Here is a 24527-nt window from a genome sequence, read left to right on the forward strand (position 1 = left end):
AGAACCACTGATACCTTCAAAAACGGTCAACCATGCAGAGTGATGAGAGAACCCGATAGAATTGCCCGCCAAGCAGGTATACTCCCCAGCGTCATCAAAAGACACATTTCTCAGTTGAAGGACTTCCATTTCCTTGTCCGTGGTGTTAAGGCCAGCGGTCTAGAAAATAACAAAGGAAGCAGACCCAATAAGAGGCCCAAGAGGGAAAGGGAACCATGAGTAAAGGATTCTGAAAGAGAAAGGGGATGGAGGAGCGTTCTCCTCCTTAATCCAACACCTTCTGCCCAAAAAGTAACACCGAGAGCCCCTGCAGAGGACTCTGTCAGGAAGAGCCCTCCAGTATCTGTTAGTGGAAAAGATGGTTAGGTCTGCACTGCTGAACCCCACATTGGGTCACACCATCACCACATTAAATATCTCCGTTTCATCTCTACATGCAAGAGATGGGCATGGAAAACTCCACAGCAGAACAGGGAACACACAGGACTCACACACACAAACTATATGGACATTAGACAAACAACAGGTCTGTGCAACAAAGGTGAGCAGAGGATGACAGCTGGAAAAAAACAGAGGGGAGAGAGTTTGTGAGCCGTGTACAGAGGACTTTGAAGGGCAAGGGAGTGAGAGTAATAGAAGATGGCAAGAGAGGCCCTTATTAGGAGGGCACGGCACAGGCATGGGGCAGGAATGAGAACGGGTCCAACATAAAACTGAGACTAAACACTTTCAACTGTTCTGCTGGGAATTTTCCATAGCGTCATTTACAGTCAGGAGTACTGAGGAGAGAGGGAGGGAGAAACCGAGGGAGGGAGGAGAGAAACAGCTGAGGGTGTCTCGAGTTATACGGCTCTAGTTTTTCCAGGTGGTCCTAGAAGCGCCTCCACTCTGTCGTCCCTGTGCTGCTGCGTGGTGGTTACCTGTGGGCTCACATCTGGTGACAGTCAGCCAGGCCGACTGATTGGCCTCTCCTATATAATTGGAAACTTTACATATATACTCTCCGCTCTCCTCCTCAGTCACATTGTAGAGGGTCAGCACCTGAGCGTCCGAGCTATTGACCCCAGAATGCTGGAAATAAAGACAAGTCATGTGCAGCACAGAAAAAAACAAAACAGCAGCCGACGCAGGATCTTTGACAGGTTTGCGTTCGTTATATCTTTCAAAGACAGTGATGGCATTTAGGAAAATTACTCGTATAGCAATTAAGAAAAGTAAACAAATCCATATCACTCCATACCAAAATCCTGTTTTCTATTGTGATTACCAAAAACATTTCATCTGTTATAACAACATATGCCAGTTAAGTTTGTTGTTGGTCAGAAAAAGCTCCTACCTTGAGGACACGGACATACGGTAAACCATCAGGACCAACGCGGCTCCCGTTGACCTCGATATGCTTCAGCCACTGAATATGAGGCTGCGGGTCGCTGAACACTTTGCACTCAAACTCCACGTCGCTGCCTACAACTGCAGTGCGATTAGCTGGCAGGCCAGCCTGCAGGATTGGCCTGTGGGGAGAGCGCTCTGCAACACAGCCGATGACACACACAATTGTTAGTTTTGACATTTGGTGAGCAGTGAGGCAAACGCGCACTATCAAAGATAAACAATGTGCGATAAGTCAAAAGTGCACACGGCTGACTGATTTTCATACAAAAGCCAAATAAAACCTCTGCCACGTTAAGGCTTTGTTACAGGAAATGACCAGGGCTGATGGCAAACAAGGTCGCCTGAGTTATCTGATCTGACACTGTGTAATTTCAGGCTATAGTTTCTAAGGTACAGACAGTAATGGAGAAATAAAGCGTGTATTTCCCCATCTATATGTTACTTGCAGAATTATTAAGAGTTGGCGACAAAAGATGGGAAAGCAAGTTAAGTGTCTCATCTGCTGCTGTTAAGAGTAACATGAAATGTTCTTGCAGCTCCATTCTGATAACTCTCCAAAGTAAAGTTATAAGCCAAGAATCAGGCATGTTCACATTTCGTGCAAGCGTTTCTAACAAAGACATCTGCGGGGGCTTAGTAAGCACTTGTGACAGCACTTTCCTCCCACTGAAACTATCTCAATGCTCATCAGGTTGTAGATGTCTACCGAGGTCTGGCGAAGCCCAGGGGACACCAGTGATGGAGGAAGTGGGACTGTGATTTACAAGACCAATGGCGCAACAGCAAGTTACAGGGCCGGCCCTTGAGGAGTAATTACTTCTCTCCTCTACATGGATCAATTACTCAAGCCACAAGTAAACAGGCGCAGTTAATCAAAATGGTGACAAAAACTACACAATTCACTCCACAGCAAGGCTACTGTATCCCTGTGTGGTTGTTCAGGTTTACTGGTTTGAGAAATTTCGTGAAACTGATCCACCATCACGCTGGAGCCTCATGAATATTCTACAGGCGATCTTGCTACGATCAAGATTTCCTGGCAAGGCACATCCAAAAACATGATTACAGTAAACTCTTACCGACTACATCTAGCTGGTAGGTGTGATTGATGCTGCCGTATTGGTTTTCTACCACACAGGTATAGTTTCCTTTGTCCGAGGGTACTACAGACTCCATGATGATGGTCCACACATGGTCACGGACCTTAAAAAAAAAAAAAAAAAAAAGAGAGAGAGAGAGGGGGGGGGGGGGGGGGTGAAAGTGGTTGGAATAAAACAGCACTTGATTACCAAAAAGTAAAATATGGAGATAACAGTTTACAGTATGAGACAGAGCAGATAAATCTCTAGATGTCTGAACAGGTTATGTTATGCTGATCTCTCTACTCACAAAGAAAAATACTGAGGCAACAGAGATGTTTAACAGAAAACAACTCAAAGAAAGAACTCTTTTTTTTTTTCTTTCTTTTCTCCATTTGCCGTCTCCCACTATGAAATGTCATCAATCAAATTTTGTTCATTTTAAAGCAACGACTAACAAGCTCAATGAAGTGTGATGTGATGATAACAAGATAACACACTACACCCTCTTCCTTGACAGTATCCGGTGCTTTAAAACAGCAGATCTTTGTCCTACCTAACAAAGACCACAGGAAAATGGCTACATGTTTTATATATATATCTGCCCCAACCTGTCTTATTAGCACCAACTAATGTCTGGCTCTTTTTTCCAAGACATGTTATAATTTTTCTTCCATAAATCTGCCAAGACCGGCAGTGTGTGATTAGCCAACAAACCTCTAAGGCAATGGCAACATCAAACATGCATATACACAGACTGAGCCATACAGTTTCCCTCATTTAGCTAAAAATGTGATGAAGGAGCACAGCTGCCTGCTGCCAGATGTGTTGTGCTTGGCTTCATATACATGTGGTCTACATTATTCCCCCCCCCCTCCTGCACGTCTCCATGCAGACTATATGAACAATAGAAGCCCGGCCATAAAAGAGAGAGTGTGGGAGGGATGAGAGACGTCCCCAGCCGCTGATGCAGACCTTTGCACCTTGACTGAAAAAACAGCAGCCAGATGGTTAAGTGTGCTGCCTGGCTGGGTGGAGGGGTGAGGGGGGGATTAGGGGGTACGATGGCAACAGGCAGCTGAGAGGAAACTCCTAAATGTGTCCCAGCTGGGGAGGAAGATGGACTGGGGAAGCACAAGACAAGGCTGGACTAGCCCACACCTTGATGGGAAGAGCAGATGTAGGAAAGCAGGGGGGTAGTTTCTTAGCCTCTGAACATGCACATTCATCCCACACCTGCAGGGAAACTGCCAATGAATGCAACTGTACAGATAAATCAATATCAAGGTACACATAGTAATACACCTACAGATTCTTAATACAAAATAACCATGTCATGTGTTGGTTGATACGGTTGTGGAATAATGGAATGACAATGGCTTTCAAGACTTTCTTGTGCCAACAGGAAGTAATTCATGGCATTAAAGCTCAGAACAACCCTTCTGATCTGATAATCTCCAAGTAGTCATGACGCAATTTACAGTAGGTACTAAAGAGGTGTATAACAGATCCGGTTCATACCCCTCACCTGTTGCACCTCTGCTAAGTACATCCAGAGACTGGAGTTAACTGTCTTATCAAACATTATAGCCTAACAGATTGTTAGCAGTTATCACCATATTTGAATGTAGCCTGTCTGGAAAGAGGAAGAAACTGAGGGGGAAAAAAAAGAAAGAAAGAGTAATCACACCACGCAATAGATAAAGCAGGTATCGTGGTAAATTTACTGCTGCATGGATGTAATTACAGAGAAGACGATGCACTGATACCTAGAATGAGGACAGCCAATGTTATCCTCCATCCAAACGGATGGCTAGGATTGCCCACCTGGAGGTAATATTATGGCACAGTGTTCCTTTTTGTGGGATTGGGTTTCATCTTACATTGTTTCGCAGGTCAAATGTGAAACTTGCCTCTCCTTTTTACATGCAGAAAGTGTTTCTTACTTCAGGGGAGAGGGTGGTGATCTAATGTGGAGATGAGATCACTGACACAGCTCCACTTGTGGTGAATAAGTTTGGAGTGATTCAATAAGAAATGCAAAGGATGGTGCGGTGTTGCTAATAAGAGGCTGTGGGGAGCAAATTTTTACTATTAACCTTGAAGCCTCCGATGCGGTGGTCTCTCTTGAACTCCTTCCCATTCTTGTACCATTTCAAAGTGGGGCTTGGGTTGCCATTGGCCTGACATCGAAACTTCACAGTCTTACTGGCCGGAACAGCATGAAGCTTTTTCTCCATTTTTTCGGGATGAGCCCATTGTGGGGCCATCGCTAAAACAATAAGACAGAAGAAAAAAGCAGTTAGCAGATGACGAACACATGCAATTCTATGTGAAACAATGCACAGATTTGAACGACGTACAGGAAAACGTAACCCTAAGGCTTTATACTTGTTTTAACGACACTGAACCTCCGGCTCCTTTCATAAAAGACATTACATAACCATGTCCACCCAAAAAAAAAATAGATTTCTAAATTACAGTCACAGGGTTTGGCAGTACCAGATGGGTAAGGACTTCAAGTCTCTTTGAATAAAATCCCCCTTTTTTTTTTTTTTTTTTTTAGATGCTGTGGCTTCAAAATTTCCTCAGCTAAGTAAAGTCATGTTTTGTGAATTTGATTGGGAGATAAAGCTCTGAGAGTCAAGTACAAACTCATGGTTGGCAGCTGCTGGATTCTTTGTGGGCAGAGCGGGCAGTAGTAGCCAAGATGATGAAGCCAGTGTCTTAAATGCTCCACCGACAAATTGGAGGACATGTAAGGTTAACCATGATTTGTCACCACAGGGACATTCCTCATGAAAAAGCTGTCACTGAAACAGTAAAAACCCTCTGATTCAGAGTGAAATCATTCACCCAGCTACACATGGCCATAATTGAATTATAAAGCTCTCAAATCACTGACCATCCATGAAAATTACTCATAACCCTGTGACTCTTGAGTGAGTCAGTCATGAACATTTGTTGCATGAAGAGATCAGCACACTTACGCAACAGTTTTTGACTGCCCAACAGTTTGGCTTCCTCTGATGAAGACTCTTCATCTTCATCATCGTCTTCACATGAGGCCAAGGTATCAACTAGTGAACAGAAAGTAATTGTGAGAACACAACTTATTTTTTTCTGATCCGCACAATAATTTCTCCCCGATACAAAATGCTTAGGACACACTTGGAGCGAAGTAGAAATATTTAAGGGCGTGTTGGAGAACGTGTGTATTCATTGACGACAAGAAGGGTCAGTTTGGGCATTAAGTGATATGCAGACTGTACTGCTTGTTACAAATAAAGCACTAGAGATTGTTTTAATGATTAAATGTTTATGTGGAAATTGGAATAGTCTAATAAATATGACACTGTGTTAATATTGTGCGTTGTGAAATCATGTCAAAGTGATGTGTTTGAAAAATGCACAGTGAACTCAAGGAATTATCTATTAAAAAACAAAAACAAAGGACCAACAAACACAGACTGAAAATGTAGACTGTGATGAAGTGAATAACTCATCTAACACATCAGAACACAACTGCTGAGTTGGAGCAGAGTATGTGACTATTCAGTGACAGAAAAGAATGACAAAAGACTACAGAGACTGTATCTTCACTGTTTCTACGACTTTACCCGTGACGTTGAAGTAGACGCTGTGGTTCCCGAAGGTGGTGCATGCGTACAGACCAGAGTCAGTCAGCTCCACAGTCTCAATCTCCAGCTGGCCGCTGCGGATGCGTGTGTGTTCTCCATCCATGACAACCACATGGTCTTTGGTCCAGTTGACAGCATGGGAGGACTCCTTGGCAGGGCAACTCAGATCCAGACGATCCCCAAGGTAGAGGGTGAACATTTGAGCTTGCGTTTCCACAGAGACTATAAAAGGAAGAATGCCGTGGATCTTTTTAATACCTCACTATTTAACGCTATGACTTTATGTACATAAAAAGACATTAATACAACTCCATCCAGATATGACAAAGTTTATACCTTCAGTACAAACTATGATATATATACTGGAATTCATTCACAATCAAATAACCAGCATGTTTATTCCTGCTGAAAAACAAACCGCATCACCTATCAGACAAAAATAAATAGTAACCAATAAGGTATAGAGTGCCTAAAATGTTCAGAGTTCTCTCACATAAAATGGGGTCGTTTCTGTACGGTTACAAACTGTCAAAAAAGTACTTCAATCATAAAACAGGGTGCAAAAGACATCAGAAAAGCCCTTCCATGATTTCCTCGTGCCGTGCCACATCGTCTGCCTTACCTCTCCCCCAAATGAAATCGCATCCTAAATTAGTCAAGGCCCTAATGTCAGGCAGGCAAGGAGCTTCTTTGCCTGCCTGAAAGGAAGGTTAAATTCAATTAGAGGAATGAAGAAAGGGGAGGTGTCATGAAGCAAGACACCTGAGGCCCCGTTCTAAATGACTACATAGTCTGCAGGAGGGAGGGGGGTAACCCAATTATACTGACACGTTGTCCATCACAGTGGTGTTGCTTGTCTAGTTACGAAGGTAAAGATCGTCACTGGCCAAGTTGCTTGACATTCTTGCTTTAGGATCACACTTCCTTGCGAAGAAAGGGACTCCAGGTACACAGTTCTGATAAAGTTAGTTTGTGGACATAAAAGCTGCAACTGATCATCGTTGTCTGTATAAATAGTTTCTGCTCATTGTTTTCTTGACAATTGTTTGATGTCAGAAAATAGGCAAATCAGTGCTCAAGATATTTTTTGTTAGGTAACATGCAAATATTCAGTTTACAAATATATAAAATAAGCAGAGAAAAGTAGCAAATCCTTCTATTTGAGAAGATGGAACCAAACAATGTTTGGAGTTTTAGATAGCTGTATATTAATTATATTTAAACTTAAAATGTGTTAATTTACCAATCACTTAACCTATAATGATATAGTTCTGCCGTCTTAGCCAAATGTCCTTTCCAAAGTCCCCTGAAACGGCGCCTTAATGTAAAATCTGTCATTTTATTCATCCACCTTTCCCATTTCCTACTTAGCCCCTTCAGCATTATAACGCAAATTGAATTAGATAATCAAATACCATAGCGGTGAACAATCCTTCAAGATGAGATTAGTCCAAACTATTCTCAAAAGCACACTGTGTTTTTATAAACGCTCTTCCTCCTGATCACAACAGGAAGCACAGCTATATAGAATAACCTCAGGACAACATCAGCAAACCTGACTAATCCCTCCCACCATCACAACAAAGGATCCCAAACAATACCGGGGAAGAGGGAGCAGGGAGAGCAAGCCAGTGAGCATGTGCACAGGAGCGAGCAAGAGAGGGCCTGCAGTGGCAGGTTCTAGTGCCAGTTGCTATGGTGACCCCACTTGGGCCTAGTAAAGGTATTTCCTGGATCACATATGTCTGACAGGCCCTTAATCCCAGCAGGAAAAGGGGCCGGGGGGGTAGGATCAACTTTCTCCTCAAAAACAAACCAAAGGGGGGGGAAAAGCAGAAGAGGCATTTATACCATGTCTACATTAAGCAGTCTAGATTTTAAAAATGTTGTTTTTGTGTGAAAACCATTTTCAGTTTCATTCCCGTTTCCAGACAGTCTATAGTGACACACCTGAACAATGTAAAAACAGCCGTAGGTCTTCTTAATCACAGTCTTTTTTTTTTTCTTCTCTTTTTTTTCAAGTTGGACAACAACACACGTGCATCATTACATCTGGTAAGGAATGGGAAAGAGGGATCAGCTTTGTGTCACAATTATATTGTGACACAGTCACACACAATGTCTTCGGCCACCTGTGCTGTGTGTTTTTAATGCAGCCAAATGAACAATTCAAGTTGTTCTTATTTACAGATTGTTTTTAATTTTTTTGACACACAATTGAAAATGTAGAGTATAAAGTAGTGATTTAATTGCATCCCATTAAACACAACATGTCAACCAGCGGTCATTCTTAAACTGCCGCAGTGCTGGTAAAATACAGACTTCACAATCAGTGGATTCTTCTATACAGGCATTTAAATAGAAATGACCCAAAATTAGTTGGATACGACTAAAGGCCCCTGACCCTTACTGGACTGTGCTAAATCATTATTCTGTTGACTTTACACACATGGAAACACCTGGCAGGCATTTTCAGATTTTTCACTTTGGAAAAGTTGAATTTTGGGGGGACAAAATTCCTGTTTTAGTCTGAATGTAGGGTTGAAACAGAGAAAAAGACACATTTATAAATTGTATTGGCTTAATGTGGACATACTGTTAGTGATGGGTCTACAGCTATCCAACCAGGACTTAGCCTTAAACACAAAGTCTCTGTGCTGTGTGTGGGGGCTGACCAGTATGTTTCTGTCACTGCCCTCTAAATGGAGATGCCACAGATAAGACTGTGTCAACATCCCAGCCGTTAATCTGACTGCAGACATTATAAAACGCCCATAGAAGCAGTAAAATTTGCTTGGTGCTTTATTCTAGGCCACAATCAGGACCATTTGTGCTTCTGTGACAACCCTTTTAAAACGGGAGTAAGATATAACAGAGTGTTGTCAAATCAACCTCAGGACTCTCTAAAATAAAACTTTGAGCCAACATCTTTCTGGCTAACTCTGTGTATAAATGTCAAGCTAACAAATACCTACACACTTGTATCATTCACAGTAAATTTGTTTTCAACTCTTCACAGGGAGGTAAGTGCCAAGCTTTCACACTTCCTTTGAATTCGAGGATGTTTCATCTCAGTTAATCTTCCTGCAACTATGATTGGATTAAAATGGATTAAGAACCATAGTTTCAGAAAGCAACCCATCTGGAATGGTCTCTCATGGGTTCTTTCAACCATTTGGGAGAATTGATTGACATCATTTAAAATCAGCCTAATTAAATAAATCATGAAAGGAATTTTGGTGAAGAAGAACGCAGTGAATTTTTTTTTTAAACAAAGAAGGAAAAGCTCACTAGTCTGTTAATGCAAGACAAACTAAAAGGGAGAGTTGGCGCCCGTCTATGGAACTTTCTCTGGCTACAACATAGGAAGCAATATGCCGCGTGAATGACTTCTGGGATTTCCTGCTCTCACTGGAGTGATGGTTGAATGCAGGAAAGTCAGGCTAGTTGAGATTCTGAACTGGCACACAGAGAAAATGGCTATGGCAAGTTTTCTCCTCTGTTAATTTGCCCACAGCAGAGTGAAGGGGTGGGTGACATGCAGAGGGGACTCTGATAAGAGACAAAGGACAGCACCCAGGAAGCAAAGGAATAGGACAATGCTCATTAGCAAGCTCCCAGAAACTTACAGAGTGAATGTCCCTCCTTAAAGCACTCCAGTGGAGGACCTTTTCATTCTTAAATGAGCCACTCACAATCAGCATGGATTAACACATGGGAGCTACAAGGGTAACTGCACTGCAAAGTTGTTTCAGTGTCATTCAAATTAGTTCAGCTACATTTAGCCTTACATTATGACTTTAATGGACAAACATAATAAAACCAAGGCCTCTCAAAAGAATAAAACTATGCTACTATTTTCTTTACTGTATTTGACAGCTTCACACAGTTTGAGCAATTTGTAGGGATGTGTTGCTACATAGATAAGTAATCCATGACACTCAAACAATACATGCACTGCTGGCCTTCCATTCCCAACTTTCCAAGTTAGGAGAGGTTCAACTGGGCTATTTTATTGTTTCTATGCTGTGTATTTCATACTTAATTGAGGATGTTGAGACGACCTGTTAATTTAATGCTGCTTAGAGCATCAAACTGCATTTTGCCTTTTCTAAGGATGTTGAAGAAACTTGCTGAACAAGTTATTGCTCCTCTATCTTCAAATGGAAACATGATGATGATTTTAACAGTTTGTCAGATTATTTTTCTCTTTTTGAGCAATTTCTAGTTTTGGCTTTTAAAATTAAGGAGTTTTGTGCATTAGCAATGAATCATACATCTTAAATAAATAATAACAATAATAAAATAATATATTTTACACAGCAGATAGCGGATTTTTAAAAAAATTTTTTTAGATGAACTCACAATCACAAAATAATGATTTCATCCCTGCAGACCAGCAGCTAAAAGAGTCGGTTAACATGTAGTGTTTTGGGCCGCGATTAAAAAAAACAATTTTTATCCCAGTTCAGTTCTCTGACAACAGAAACACAAAAGCGACAACAACTATATGTTGAACTTAGCTGCATTAAAACCAAAATAGGTAACTACAGAAAGTCGAACAGTGGTGCAATGGGCAGGTACTTTTTTCCTATAAATCACACTTTTCAAATGTCCGTACATCTTATTATGCAGCACAGCTATATTAATGCTGATTTTGTTGACAACATCTCATGCATGAAATAATGATTTGGTGCCTTAGTATCTCATTCCTGAGCAAATGTTGACTGGGATATGCACTTTTGTTGATTTCCAGTTGAACAGTGGGCGAACAAAAAGAAGAGAATTTCCGTTTTCATGTTTTGGAGTTTCACCGTGGACAGAGGTCTCCACAGAAGACCTGAAAAGACTGATGTGAACGCAAATTGTGTTCACACAAAACCAGCGCTTCGCTCTTACTCTGTAATCAGCAGAACTATGCTCCTCTGGTCCTCCATTTCTGCCTGAAAAGTCTTACTCAGGACTGTGGCAGCTCCAGATTTTAAGAGCCCTCCACTGAAGGGTCAGTGGCTTTTCTACTATGACTGACAGCAGGGCATCGAGTCAAAGAAATCCACAGAGAAAAACACATAAATAACTTCCTGACATTTTACTGTCACAACAAAAAAATTTGACAAAAACACAGCCAAGTTTTTGTCAGAGTGGTCACACTGCAGAAAGGCTTAAGGTGCTGTAATCATTTTAATGGCTGTCCATGTGGCCCCTGAGGAAATTCAATGAACTGAATTTGTTCAGGGAATATTCTTTTCTTTTGTAAGCAACACACAAGAAAAAACAAAACAAGACAAACAACGAAGCATGCATAAAACAAGGGCATTTCCATATATCTATTTTGTTTCTCCACCCAAGGCAAAAGGAATGCAACCAAATGCCTCTGCTGTGATTGTTCGTCGACAGCTGAAGCCATCAGTCACCCAGCATGGAAGCGGGGGGGAAAGTGAAGCATTCCCAAGCAAAAGTCAGTGGGGGAGCAGTAGGAAAAGCACAGAGGTGCATAGACACTACCTGGCCATTTGCTGATCAAGAACTGGGTGGAGTGTAAGTGCATTAGACATCTCCCACCCTGATGGAAATTTATGGCTCACCTTAAAAGACAAACATTTTCCTCAGAGGATAAGGAAGGTTTTAAAGTAGCATCTTCTTTCCTTTTTCAATAACAGGCTAATGTATAGTTCCCGGGCAGTTAACTCCTCTCTCAGTGACAACAAATACCTTTTCATTACAAAAGAGGAGAGACGCAGGGACTGCTAGGTAGTGGAGCTGCCCTTGGGCTACAGATGGGAGTCATTTACTCCTCCCTGTCCCACTGTTGGTTTAAACACGGCCACACCAAGTTTATTTTAGGGCTTAAAGCCCAAGAGAGACCTTCTTGCTTAATTACTTCAATTATAATGCTCAGCTTTATCATATTCTTTTGCTGCTCTCCCACTTCCGACTGCAGAGTGTAAACATCCAAACCCATCTACCCACAAGTCGAGGCAGCTATTACACTGCTGGACTGTATCCAAGAAACACATTTTTAAGGATTTGATTTCAGTGCCTCTTTGCCCTTTTCAGAACTGAACTTGTATAACAGCCAGACGGGGCTAAATTGTTTAGAGAAAGTCTTACTGTCCAGTTTAAAAACAAAATAAAATCATCAGACGATGAGTTTAGTCAGTAAGACTTGTTGGGAATACATTTCTAATAAGTTCAGGAGTAAGAATTACAAGTAAGACAGGAAAAATAGAAAAGATGTTTCTGATAGTCAGAAACACAGTTGTGCTACGTCTGACGCAGTAAAGCACACTCAAACAACATCAGACTTAGGCAAATGGGGGTAGTGAGGAGGCACCTACGCCAGAAAGGATAGACTTCACCAAAGTCTGGAGTATTTTAGGATTACATTCCTGCACAAAGAACAAAGCTTTTCTTATCAATGGGCTGTTTCTCGAGGCAAGAGTGAGATAAGTCAGACGTAAACAGTTACATGATATTTATAATTACTGCTACCAGACGTGGGGGAAAAAAAGCACAGAGCGAATGAAGTTTGAGTAACTTTATTTTATAAAGCCATCTTACCTTCATCAGTGTTGGCAGGCCGGCACTGCGTCCTTAAAACTTGGGCAAATAAAGCCAGAAACAGAAGTATCCTTGGCCTCATCAGCATCCTGCTGAGAGAGCTACAACTGTTGGCTTTTCTGCGACAGGAACTCCATTCAGATCTTTGGGGCATCAGCAGCCGGTCATTCACGGTGGACAACTACAAGAAAATATGAAAAATAAATGAAATAACAAGAGGGCTTTCGCACCATTCGGTGCTCGTGGCCAAAATAAAAGAATGCATGGCCACATACGCAACCCTCTCCTCTTTATAAGTCCACTATCAGTAAGAAAAAAGTACGTTAAACCCTTTGCCTTGACCACTAAAATGAGAACTAAACTTTGAGAGCAAAAAAAAAATGAAACAAGACACTAAAATAAACGCTCTGAAATAATGTCATTTTTCAGTAATGTCAATCAATATTTTTGTTGACATGAAAACTCTTCACCCATTATAAAAGAAGGGAATATTCTGTATTTTTACAACGTTAATGATAGGTACTTCAGCATCTAGGCCTGCTTGTACAAAACACTGATAAGAAACTGCAGTGCACCAGGTTCGCTCTGATAGCTTTAACAAACAAACAGTGGACAAATCTTACTCAGTTCTTAGGAATGAATTGTTTTGTTATCAAAACTTCAAAGTAACTATTGAAATCTGAAGTCCTAAAGATGGCCATCATATTCAGACGATGACAGATAAAGTTTTTGTTTTTCTGCTTGACCACTATTAGGGTTGAAAGATGTACCATACCCTCCAAAATGGGGAGCGGGTGACCCTCACATGCACATCTGCTTGAACCATCACCCCTACAGCATCTGGCCAGAAACATTAACACTTGCCCATAAGCCCCATAACCACCACCCCCCCCCTTGAAGAATTTGTTCAACAAAAAAAATAAAACCTCCAGCCTGTAATGTGACACCCTTGTAGAGAGAGACTGCCAGACCATCATTTCCATGCTGAGAGATCTATCACCTAACAGTTGGTTTTGGTTCCCAAACCCAAAATGACCCCCCTTCAGCCATTTGCTCCCATGAGTTGTCAAGACGTGGCAAAGAAATTCAAGCCTGAGATTACACATCTCATCAATAAAGACTATAAAAAAAAAAAAAAATCAATGGTGTTACAAATGAATCCATAATATGGAGGTCCAATCTGCAAAACAACAAAAACAGGGTCAACTTTGGGTCAAAGAGACCTCAGCTTAGTTTCCATTTTCACATAAAGTCCTGTACAGATGCAGCTGTGGTTTCCTTTAAGAGTTAATCGCTTGTACGAGTGTTCCTCACTGTAACAATCATTGTGTTCTCCTCAAAACCAATTCAATTTCACTTTCCAAGAATGGTCCAGTGTTCCAGCAGCTGAGCTGGGTCAGGGGGGTCCACGGGGGATAAAGGAGCTTGGTCATCTCTGTTCTGTAAGCTGTGAGTCAGTGTTTGGGAAGCCTCCAAGAAAGGGCTTTTGCTGCCAGACAGAAGGAACCGCAAAGAGCCGCCGACCGCGTTCCCTGGGCCCTCGTTACTACAACAACCATCAATAATTGAAAGAAGAGGAAGTAGCCAAGTATGATAGGACATTTTGTCATAGTCCACTCTCATGGGAACCAGAGATAAACACTGTAAGTCTTACTATGCACACCCAGGGCACACCCATCTTGAACTTGAGAGCAGTTTTAAAGTGAGACTGACCCATACATTGACTATTACTGTTTTATCAAAGTCATTTAACTACCTACCCATTTTTGGTTTATTATTCAATTGCAAAATATTCTTGCTGATATTTTGCAGGGCTTTAAAAATTTGTTTTTTTGAGGGAATGTATGTAAAATGAAAATATCTGAATTTTAAAACGGATGTAACAGGTGGTACACAAGGTGGTATGGAAATGTTAGATCAGCCTCCCAAATGCTGCATTATAGGAAAAGTCGCTTATATTCATGAATCAAGAGATTTCTCTATGTATATTCTTTACATAAACCTTAGTTGGACAGTATATTGGACTTGTGTCAAATGAAGTGAGATGCAAAAGAAACCTAAATCCAGAGACCAGTACCTGTCCATTAATTAAGTTTTACCATGTTCCTTTTATTGTTTAACTACTTTGTTTCCCACTTTTAATACATTTTCAAAAAAAAAAAAAAAAATCCAAGATAATGCCAAACAATGTTTAGCTTATAAACAATGACTGCTGAGAAAACAACATTTTCCTCCATTTCAAAAAAAGTACTAAATCAAAAGGTTGGGTGAAATCCCATTTGCCCTCTGTGATCTTAAGAAACGAAAGCACTTTTCTGAAAATCTGCCACACAAAAAGGGGTTAAACTAAACAGATTATCACACACAAGACACATTTAGCTTCTCTCATTATACAAAGACAAAGGTTACAGGCCGAACCCATAACATGGCCCGCACCAAAATTACTGTTCACAACTATCCATGCATAAAATTCCTCGGCTCCCAAATTCTGTAGCCCCCTTCCAGTTCAGTCTGCCCTCCCCTTCCAGCCAGCAACAGGCCAGTCTGCACACGGCTGCAGTTCAGTGGACATAAGAGCATCAGACCATTTCCCTAAGGCTACTGTTTTCACAAAAACAGACACTTCTGTTTTGTTTTTTTTCTTCTCAGCCACAGAATTTGAATCACTGGTTGACCACCAGCACATCACGGCAGGAGATCAGGTGTCATGAGATTACACTCAAATGTAAAGACAATTAATGTCAAACCACCTGACACTCTGCCATTTGGTTGACAGTTAAAGCTTTTCAGTACCCGAGAGTGTTTACGTTCACTCCCTATACAATTGAGAAATAAAACCCAAAATAATCCTAAACCTCTTAAAAACGACACTATCAATATGCCTCCTAGTGAAATTTACACTCGCAGAAAGATTTCAGGGAAATGTTTCATTCCAAACTACATTTCTGGATGGATTTAATTATAGTGAATGCAAACACAGAGCTCAATTGACAATATTTCCGTGCCGGGGAGCAGCCTAGTAAATTAAAGGGCAGAACTATTCCTCACTTCCCATTATATGGTTCAGGAAAAACTTTCCCCCCCTCCTGGCGAACTCCCTGTGGAAATGCTGCTTTTCTAAACCATCCATCTTCTCCCGCTCCATTTATAACATAACATTTAGAGCTTTACATAACATCAGGCTGGCCCCTCCAGACCCAGACTTCATGACAGATGTAGTAATGATGGCCGGTGGCCGTTCCCTGAGGATTTAAAGATGCGACTCTATAGCATTTCTAAAAAAAACCAAACTAATATGTGTATTATTTAAAGAAAAGAATGATTGAGCTTGACTGGGTTTCTTTGATTGGTTGTCTGAGCCTGGAGCATAAATGGGACAAAAGCTGAAGGCATGGACCACAATCATTTTTGCAGAGATACAACCCAATTGATAGCACAACAGCAAACATTTAATAAAGTTAAAAAAAAAATTTGTTTTGGACCCATGAAGCCAAACAGATTTAAAAAGGAATAAAGGGCATCACGTGCAGTTTAAAACAATTTGCTTTCGAGGTTTTATCTTTCATGTTGGTGGTATTAATTCAAGTACATTATCTAATCCGATTAGAGGCTTCTGCTGTGACTTTACAAACCAGAGCAGTTTTAGCAGGACTCCGGGAAACATTTGAGTCTCCTTACTGTTTGTACCGTTTTGATTTCAAGCATGGAGAGACCGGGGGTGTTACTACGCATGCAAACGAACAATGTCTCCCAAGAAAGCAACATGCGTAAGAAAGGAGTTCCTCCAGTTGACTAATCCGCACCACATAAAATAGTTTCCACAGAAAAGCATGCGGTTGAATGTTATGAATTATCTGTTTGTACGTTTAAGAGCAGCAATTCTTCAATTACCTTCTTCTTCCAGAGGTAAAGTCCTTCAAAAACAACAAAACAAAACATCAAATCACTACGATGGCAAACAAACAGCGAACTCCTTTAACGCGTAAACAAACAGTAACATGAAGCTAAATCAAGGAGTGAAGGGATAAAACAAGCAGCTCACCTTACTGGCGGGGAGCCGTGAAACAGCCAGTGTTGGTCAGATAAGGAAGGACGACTCCTGAGCAGAGATTTGATGCGGACAAACTTCCCGAAAACTGTATATCCAGACTTCAACGCGTGGCCGGTTACGCACACTCCAAAAAGCTATCTACGTTGAGCTAACAGGTTTGCGCATTTTTTTTTTTTTTTTTTTTGCCACACTTGCGCGACAGAAGAAAATAGTTTTTCGTCCCACTCAGAAAAACCTCAAATTATCAACGGAGCGGGAAAAAAACCAACATCCTTAATGGTGTATTTTTTTTTAAGTTTTACTTTTAAGTTCGGGTTCTGGTTTCAGCTACGACGAGTTTCTTTTAGCCTACCTAGCTGCACAGGTCCGGGGAAACTAAGCGAGCGCAGCCTGTGCGGTAGTTCTTGGTCCCTTTATCCCCCCCCCAAAAAAAACGTTCCGCTCCCGATGCAATTTGGTCTCCTCACTTCCGAAAACAGTGTCCTAAAGTTGCCCAACTCACTCTAAAGAAATATCCGAAAACGAAAACTCGCTCGGTGTTGTATTTTTTTTTTTTCCCGCACAAACGAGCAGTATCTAAATCAATCCTAGAAAGTATTTGGACCGTTCCTGGCGCAGAAATGCTGTTCAACAACGAGAGTCCGGGCAGCTCCAAACCTTCCCCCCCCTTAAATCCGAGAGTATGCGCATCCTCCGGACCGCTGTCAATACGCACACAGTTACACCGACAACTTCCGGTCCTCTTTTCTATGAAATAAAAGCCGAACAATACCCAGAAAACCGAAGCTGCCTGACACCCATCAATGATCAAAAAGCAAAAGTTGGCTGGGTAACTGGACTGAAATAAACTGGGTTGCCGAATATAATGTTGCCCAGATAAGTAATTAATACTAAGACAGTTATCCTTAGCTCATGTTCTTCAGCTACCTCTAAACATTAAAAAAAAAACATATATCAGACACTAAATAAGATTAACAGATTGAGATTGAATTGGTGTGTTGCTTAAATTGGAAATTTCAACAAAAATGGAGGGAAAATATGAATTGATTTCATTCCAGACAAAATATTGCCACAAAACACGTTTTACTTGCTTCTTTCTTCTTTTTTTTTTCTTTTTTTTTTTTTACCTTGAATTCCTTCGTGATTGATCTACAGTGTCTTTCCACTAAAGTTAATTAGAAAACACAGGGAGACAAGCCTATTGAAGTAGCCTACTGTGGCATCAAATTGCAGTGTGAATATTTGTCAATCTGTGCATTGTCTCTTTAAGTGTTATATTTGCTGTTTTACTGTTTGTTTGTTTTTTTTTGGGGGGGGGGGGCGGTTTCTCTGTGACAAAAGCGCAGGTTTTATTTGGGATGTCAAAAAGCCGGAATTCCGGCATTGTCCGGGCCGTCACTTTTCAACTTGACGCAATGACTCCTGGGTCTGGAAGAAACCTGGCTCCCCCTGGCATCCACAGCACCTCTGTAGCAGACCTGCCCACGCCGCGTTTTTTGCGTTGTGCGATTGTGGAGCTACACAACACACTGGCCAGCGCCCTGACTGTAAATAATTAGAGTACTCCTTTTTCACAGTTTAACGATCATAGTGGATACAAACAAGACCACAAACATAAGAATAAATGAGAACTTTCAAATACCATAACAGATATCTATGAGGGAGTCCATTTTGACAGACACACTACAAGGATCACAGGAGAAAGGTTTCATTTTTATTGGACACACTTGTATCTTGGGAGGACACGTCTCATTATATTACAAGTAGCCTACATTGATATAAATGTTATCTGTTGAAATTAGTGAAAACTTTAAATTAAAAGTTGTACACACACTTTTTAATTTGGAAAGTGTAATCTTAAAGTTACGTTGTAAATACCAAAGATAATAGATGTGAAAAGACAAAGGTTCATAAAGATGTTTTCTGACTGAAAGTATTGGAGATAATAGTAGTATGTAGTATGTTTTTGAGAGGAGAAATTCGTTTTCCTTGCAGGATTTCAGAGAGCAATCATGAATACTAATTCAGTGACAGAAAATAGGCATTTTCATAAAATTCCCGTTCAAGGCAACTATAAAACAGTTTTATCGTGCTGGAGAAAAGATCATATGAACTGGCAGAATTTCAAAGAGCATCGGAATTTAAAATGTGTCTGCCAACTCAGCACAAACACTACGTTTGCTCAGCCTGATCAAACACGTAGTTCATATATGAAGAATTCATATGGTCTTTGATTTCGTGGCACAATTGACAAGTGATTGACGACTGAAGCTGCAGGCACATATGAAGGCCAGCTTCGCAGTTAGATTAAAGAATGGGATGACAAAGACACTGATTTGTGTCTCAACATGTGTTAGCCTTTCATCTTCCATGCAATGTTGAACTTGCATGGGATGAAGCATAATTAATTTGCTTTATTTGATTTGAGAGCCAAATTCTGTTTTGAAGGTAAGCTCTGGGGAGTCATAAGTGCAAAAAACAACCTCACAAAGATGCCTCTGCCCTGCACACCTTGATGCCGTATTATTTTATGACCTATCATATGTTGAAAAAGCAAACATGATCTTTTAGCACGTATATTGGCTGTAACACAAGCCTCAAACTGAGCTCCTATCAGTGATCACATGAGGATGTTGGCATGGTGTTAAAGGATGTATAATTTCTTTGTTGATAATGTTCCACTTATAGTACAAAGTTTAGCTTATGAACTGAAAGTGCACGAAGAGATCACATCAACAAAACCTTTAAAGCAATTAAAAAAGTAATCTTGAGTCACACCAGGAAATGCATCAACATACAGTGGGTATGGAAAGTATTCAGACCCCTTTAAATTTTTCACTCTTTGTTTCATTGCAGCCATTTGCTAAAAATCAAAAAAGTTCATTTTATTTCTCATTAATGTACACTCAGCACCCCATCTTGACAGAAAAAAACAGAAATGTAGAAATTTGTGCAAATTTATTAAAAAAGAAAAACTGAAATATCACATGGTCATAAGTATTCAGACCCTTTGCTGTGACACTCATTTAACTCACATGCTGTCCATTTCTTCTGATCCTCCTTAAGATGGTTCTACTCCTTCATTGGAGTCCAGCTGTGTTTAATTAAACTGATTGGACTTGATTAGGAAAGGCACACACCTGTCTATATAAGATCTTACAGCTCACAGTGCATGTCAGAGCAAATGAGAATCATGAGGTCGAAGGAACTGTCCAAAGAGCTCAGAGACAGAATTGTGGCAAGGCACAGATCTGGCCAAGGTTACAAAATAATTTCTGCAGCACTCAAGGTTCCTAAGAGCACAGTGGCCTCCATAATCCTTAAATGGAAGAAGTTTGGGACGACCAGAACTCTTCCTAGACCTGGCCGTCCAGCCAAACTGAGCAATCGTGGGAGAAGAGCCTTGGTGAGAGAGGTAAAGAAGAACCCAAAGATCACTGTGGCTGAGCTCCAGAGATGCAGTAGGGAGATGGGAGAAAGTTCCACAAAGTCAACTATCACTGCAGCCCTCCACCAGTCGGGGCTTTATGGCAGAGTGGCCCGACGGAAGCCATAGCAAGTACAGAGATATCCTGGAAGAAAACCTCTTCCAGAGTGCTCTGGACCTCAGACTGGGCCGAAGGTTCACCTTCCAACAAGACAATGACCCTAAGCACACAGCTAAAATAACAAAGGAGTGGCTTCAGAACAACTCTGTGACCATTCTTGACTGGCCCAGCCAGAGCCCTGACCTAAACCCAATTGAGCATCTCTGGAGAGACCTGAAAATGGCTGTCCACCAACGTTCACCATCCAACCTGACGGAACTGGAGAGGATCTGCAAGGAAGAATGGCAGAGGATCCCCAAATCCAGGTGTGAAAAGCTTGTTGCATCATTCCCAAGAAGACTCATGGCTATACGAGCTCAAAAGGGTGCTTCTACTCAATACTGAGCAAAGGGTCTGAATACTTATGACCATGTGATATTTCAGTTTTTCTTTTTTAATAAATTTGCACAAATTTCTACATTTCTGTTTTTTTCTGTCAAGATGGGGTGCTGAGTGTACATTAATGAGAAATAAAATGAACTTTTTTGATTTTAGCAAATGGCTGCAATGAAACAAAGAGTGAAAAATTTAAAGGGGTCTGAATACTTTCCGTACCCACTGTAGATACACAGTGGGGTTGGATATAGGTATCTGAAATACAACATTTTATATTATCCCTAAAATAGATCTTTTTTTATGCTCAAGCATGCCAGTAAAATTTTGGATGCAGTTTTTCAATGTCAGTATATAATAGTACTGCTTCCTTTGTCACTCGTGTTATGATTAGTTTCAAATGTTCAGTTTCAATAACTTTTCTTAAAGGGGCACTCCACTGATTTTACACATCAAAGTCTGTTTATAGGACCTCTGGAGTACTAATCCATATGTGCAACAGTTGTATAAAGCCTTTTGTGGCTCCAGAGGGAGCTGTGTGAAGGGTAGCACTTGAGGCGATTTATCAGACTTGAGCATCAGTTCGGCCTAAAAATAAAAAAACAAGGAGTGAAGCATTAGAAAGAAGCGGGTTTACTAGATCTCCCTGCTCCTCATCTCTGCTTGAATGGAGCTGCTCAAGGCTACAATTACAGTTACTACCATAAAACACCCGAATCTCCAACTCAATATTTGGTGGTCATGCTGCATTGTGGGTAATGTAGGCAGGTTTTAATGAAGAAGAATATGTGGAATAAAAATGATAACATCTCATTTTGCTGAACCACTTTATTTTAAAACTGTGTCAGGCTTCAATAACAATGTTATAGGAGTACAAAGCTAAATTGTTTGAGCATTCATTTAAAGGAATAGTTCAACATTTTGGGATACCTAACACTTATTAGTTCTCTTGTTGAGTTGGGTGAGAACAGTGATAGAACTTGCATTGTCTGTATTGTAACGCTGAAGCAGCTGCCAACAGTGAATTGGCTTAGCACAAACACTAAGAACAGAGTTTGAGTGATTTGACAGTTGGTTATTTGCTGGCTTATTTTTTGGCCGGGTGCAGTGACCTCCTCGAGTTTTGTTGTCATCAAGCGGTTGCCTGGCAACCAGTTGCGACTTTGAGATGAGATTGCACCCCAAAAATATTCCAGTACATCCTGTACCACCCCACAATGTGGTGTTTTTATACTTTGGTGTCGGCATGGATTAAAAAACCCAATATGTAGAGTATTAATTAGATCTCTTTAGAAGTGCTGGTCTGTGATTAGCAAACAGTCTGCTGGCTGTAACATACAGACACGAGAGTGGTATCCATCTTTTTCATGAAACTCCTGGCAAGAAAGTAAGTACATATATTTTACAAAATGTCAATTCACCCTGCAAGTTATAGTGACTCACTTTGGTACCAAAAGACACACTGTCTTTGTGTTGCACTCTTACTTTTAACAGATCAAAACTGTCTGTTTGTCAAATGCACGTTGAACTCAAGTCAACTTCCAGCTTCAAAGACAGCGGCTAACTCTGTAGCAGATGGAGTGTGAATCTGACAACCACATACATACCAGAGAAAAACCAGGCATGTTTATTAGGGTAACTAATAGTGAGAGTTAGACGTACATACGCTGCTGCCACCAGCCACATCTTACGATTTCAGCATCAAAACACGACTGAGAAGATCTTTGATGCCACAGCAGTTTGGAGCCAGATATTTTATAGACACGTCTTTTTCTTTTTGTGTCACTGATAAAGAATTCCCTTGAGATGTGCACAAAGCTCTTCATGAGGAAACAAAACGTCGACAAATGACATGAAAGCCTTGGCAGAATTCACAACATATGGTGATTGTTTATGCATTTGGATGCTTATTGTTTTCAACTGATGATAAGAGAAGAGCGGTTTATCAGAAACTCTGGAAATCATGACCCTATGTCTGAGCAGAAGCCGGTTAGGGTGGTAAAATTTGTGCAAAACAGATGACACAATATAAAGACGGTAATTTCAGACCAATAAAAGATGGTCTGAGGTTGTTTTTAGCAGCGCAGGAGAGACATACTGTCTATATTTCTACAGTTGTTCACTTCTCCACATAAGAGAAGGAAAACAATAAACTTGTATTATGTGGGGCGAATTTAAAAAAAAAAAAGCCTCATTAATCATTAACTTGTGTCTGTGATGTGTACATACCATGGTAGCTCAAGAGATGTATAGGAGAGCTTCCAGACAAGACTAAACAGAAAGGCTATAAAACAAAGGCATAAAGTTTATGATTTTGTATTAATAATTACATAGTGCAGTTATTATTTTTTTTTACCTGTGGGGAAATACTAACATGTTCACAGGTTGTCTACAAAGGAAGAGATAATGTAAGCAAGTCATTATCCGAGACAGGGTCAGGACTTTGTAGATTTTAAAGTCAGTTGGAACCTTTGCTTAGATGCAGCTGTCAAAAGCTCAACACGGTCTGTTTCAAGATGAGGTGGGGCATTTCTGATCACTCCTCATTTCCTTTCATCCTAAGGAAATGTGGCGGACACTGTTAAAGTCTGGAACACCTTATGCAAAAGCAAACTGAAGGCAGGCTAGCCACACATCAGCATGGGAACAAACACAGAGTCATGCAATCCTCAGAGTGAACAATATCATTGCTTTGCATGGTGATTTCCCTAGCAGCTTCTTCATCGCCCCAAAGTGGTATCTCATTGTGATCACGTTTTGTGTTTGCATTCCATTGTTACCGGGCAAGTACAAATATCCTCCTTTATGGACAAAAACCTCAGCGCGGTCTTCCACTACGTTGCCTGTGTCCAGCCCTCATCCATCCATCAGCGGTGCCCCTGTTCTACACAGGGCCCCCAAGCTCTGCTCACCACCCCCAGCCAGCTCTTTGACATAATGCTGTTGTGGCTTTCCGGGCTTTTATGCTGGCTGTTGTCTGAAGCAGATTGAAGACCCTTTGTATGTGTCAGCCCCTGTCCTGAGTGGCCGGGAGGAACCTGCTGGGCTGCGAGCAGAGAGACAGGAATGCGCATATGAATGGGCCAGTGTGTGCCGGGCACCTGCTGACAGAGGAACGGCGTGCTTCTATGAGTCTTAGTTCATCAGCGTAACCATCTTGTTCAATTACACGTGCAGCTCGGTGTTGCGTTCCCCAGTCATTTACACTGAATGGAGGTATTGTCACCGCCATTGTGACTATTTTGCTGTTCGATATGAAAGAGGAGTTCCCAATGAGTGAGGTGCCAGCTCCATTGCTTTAGGTGTGACTGATTATCACCACTAAAAGCAGTCATTTACTTCTGTTCTTCTATTTTCCTCCAACCATGTTCTCCTTGACATCTGAATACAACTGGGAATCTATTTGATCTGATATATAAAAAAAACTATTACTTGTAGGATCTTGTCTTTGTGTGAAATCAGCCTCTTATGCTACAGGGTTGACAATTCATGAATAAATATGACGTATTCCATTCATCTATTTTTAATTGATCCTTTCCCCTTTTTTCCTCTAGTGGTGGAGGATATTAGAGGATTCAGTAAAAGTAGCAGTGCCGCTCTGTCAAAATACTGTCATTAAAGTTCCACATTTAAATTGTTGCTAAGTAAAAGTGTTACCCGCAACATGTACTTAAGGTATTACAAAAATAAAAGTTTAATTGCTCTGTGTGACATATTATTATAAAGTATATAATTATTGTTACTGCCACATTGATGTGTGAAAAGAATTGTATTGCTTTAGTTGATTGAGGTGGAGTTATTTTTTAACTTCTTTACAAAAGGTCTGGTAGTTTTATCAACACCAAACCATAGTTTTTCATGAGATCATTGTATATCTTAGATC

General features: G+C 40.8%; 1 protein-coding gene across 6 annotated transcripts in view; it reads right to left on the minus strand.

The window, feature by feature from the left end:
• Positions 1 to 24527, minus strand: part of fgfr1a (fibroblast growth factor receptor 1a) — a 38128-nt gene that overhangs the window by 11921 nt on the left and 1680 nt on the right. For 2 of the 6 annotated variants that reach the window (XM_069178038.1, XM_069178034.1), the window contains exons 1-8: positions 16716 to 17433; positions 12674 to 12854; positions 6092 to 6334; positions 5462 to 5551; positions 4571 to 4743; positions 2472 to 2595; positions 1337 to 1527; positions 921 to 1071 (exon numbers count right to left, since the gene is read on the minus strand). In XM_069178038.1, coding sequence (XP_069034139.1) covers positions 921 to 1071; positions 1337 to 1527; positions 2472 to 2595; positions 4571 to 4743; positions 5462 to 5551; positions 6092 to 6334; positions 12674 to 12827 — 1126 coding nt within the window. In that variant the 5' untranslated portion in view covers positions 12828 to 12854; positions 16716 to 17433. Of the gene's footprint in view, positions 1 to 14; positions 160 to 920; positions 1072 to 1336; positions 1528 to 2471; positions 2596 to 4570; positions 4744 to 5461; positions 5552 to 6091; positions 6335 to 12673; positions 12855 to 16564; positions 16588 to 16715; positions 17435 to 24527 lie in introns of those variants that run through there. The other 4 variants (XM_069178039.1, XM_069178037.1, XM_069178035.1 and 1 more) reach the window with 3 other exon arrangements.

The sequence above is a fragment of the Embiotoca jacksoni genome, unplaced genomic scaffold (assembly GCF_022577435.1).
Source record: "Embiotoca jacksoni isolate LCO1_2020_lvr unplaced genomic scaffold, fEmbJac1.0.p SCAF_8, whole genome shotgun sequence".
Lineage (NCBI taxonomy): Eukaryota > Metazoa > Chordata > Actinopteri > Embiotocidae > Embiotoca > Embiotoca jacksoni.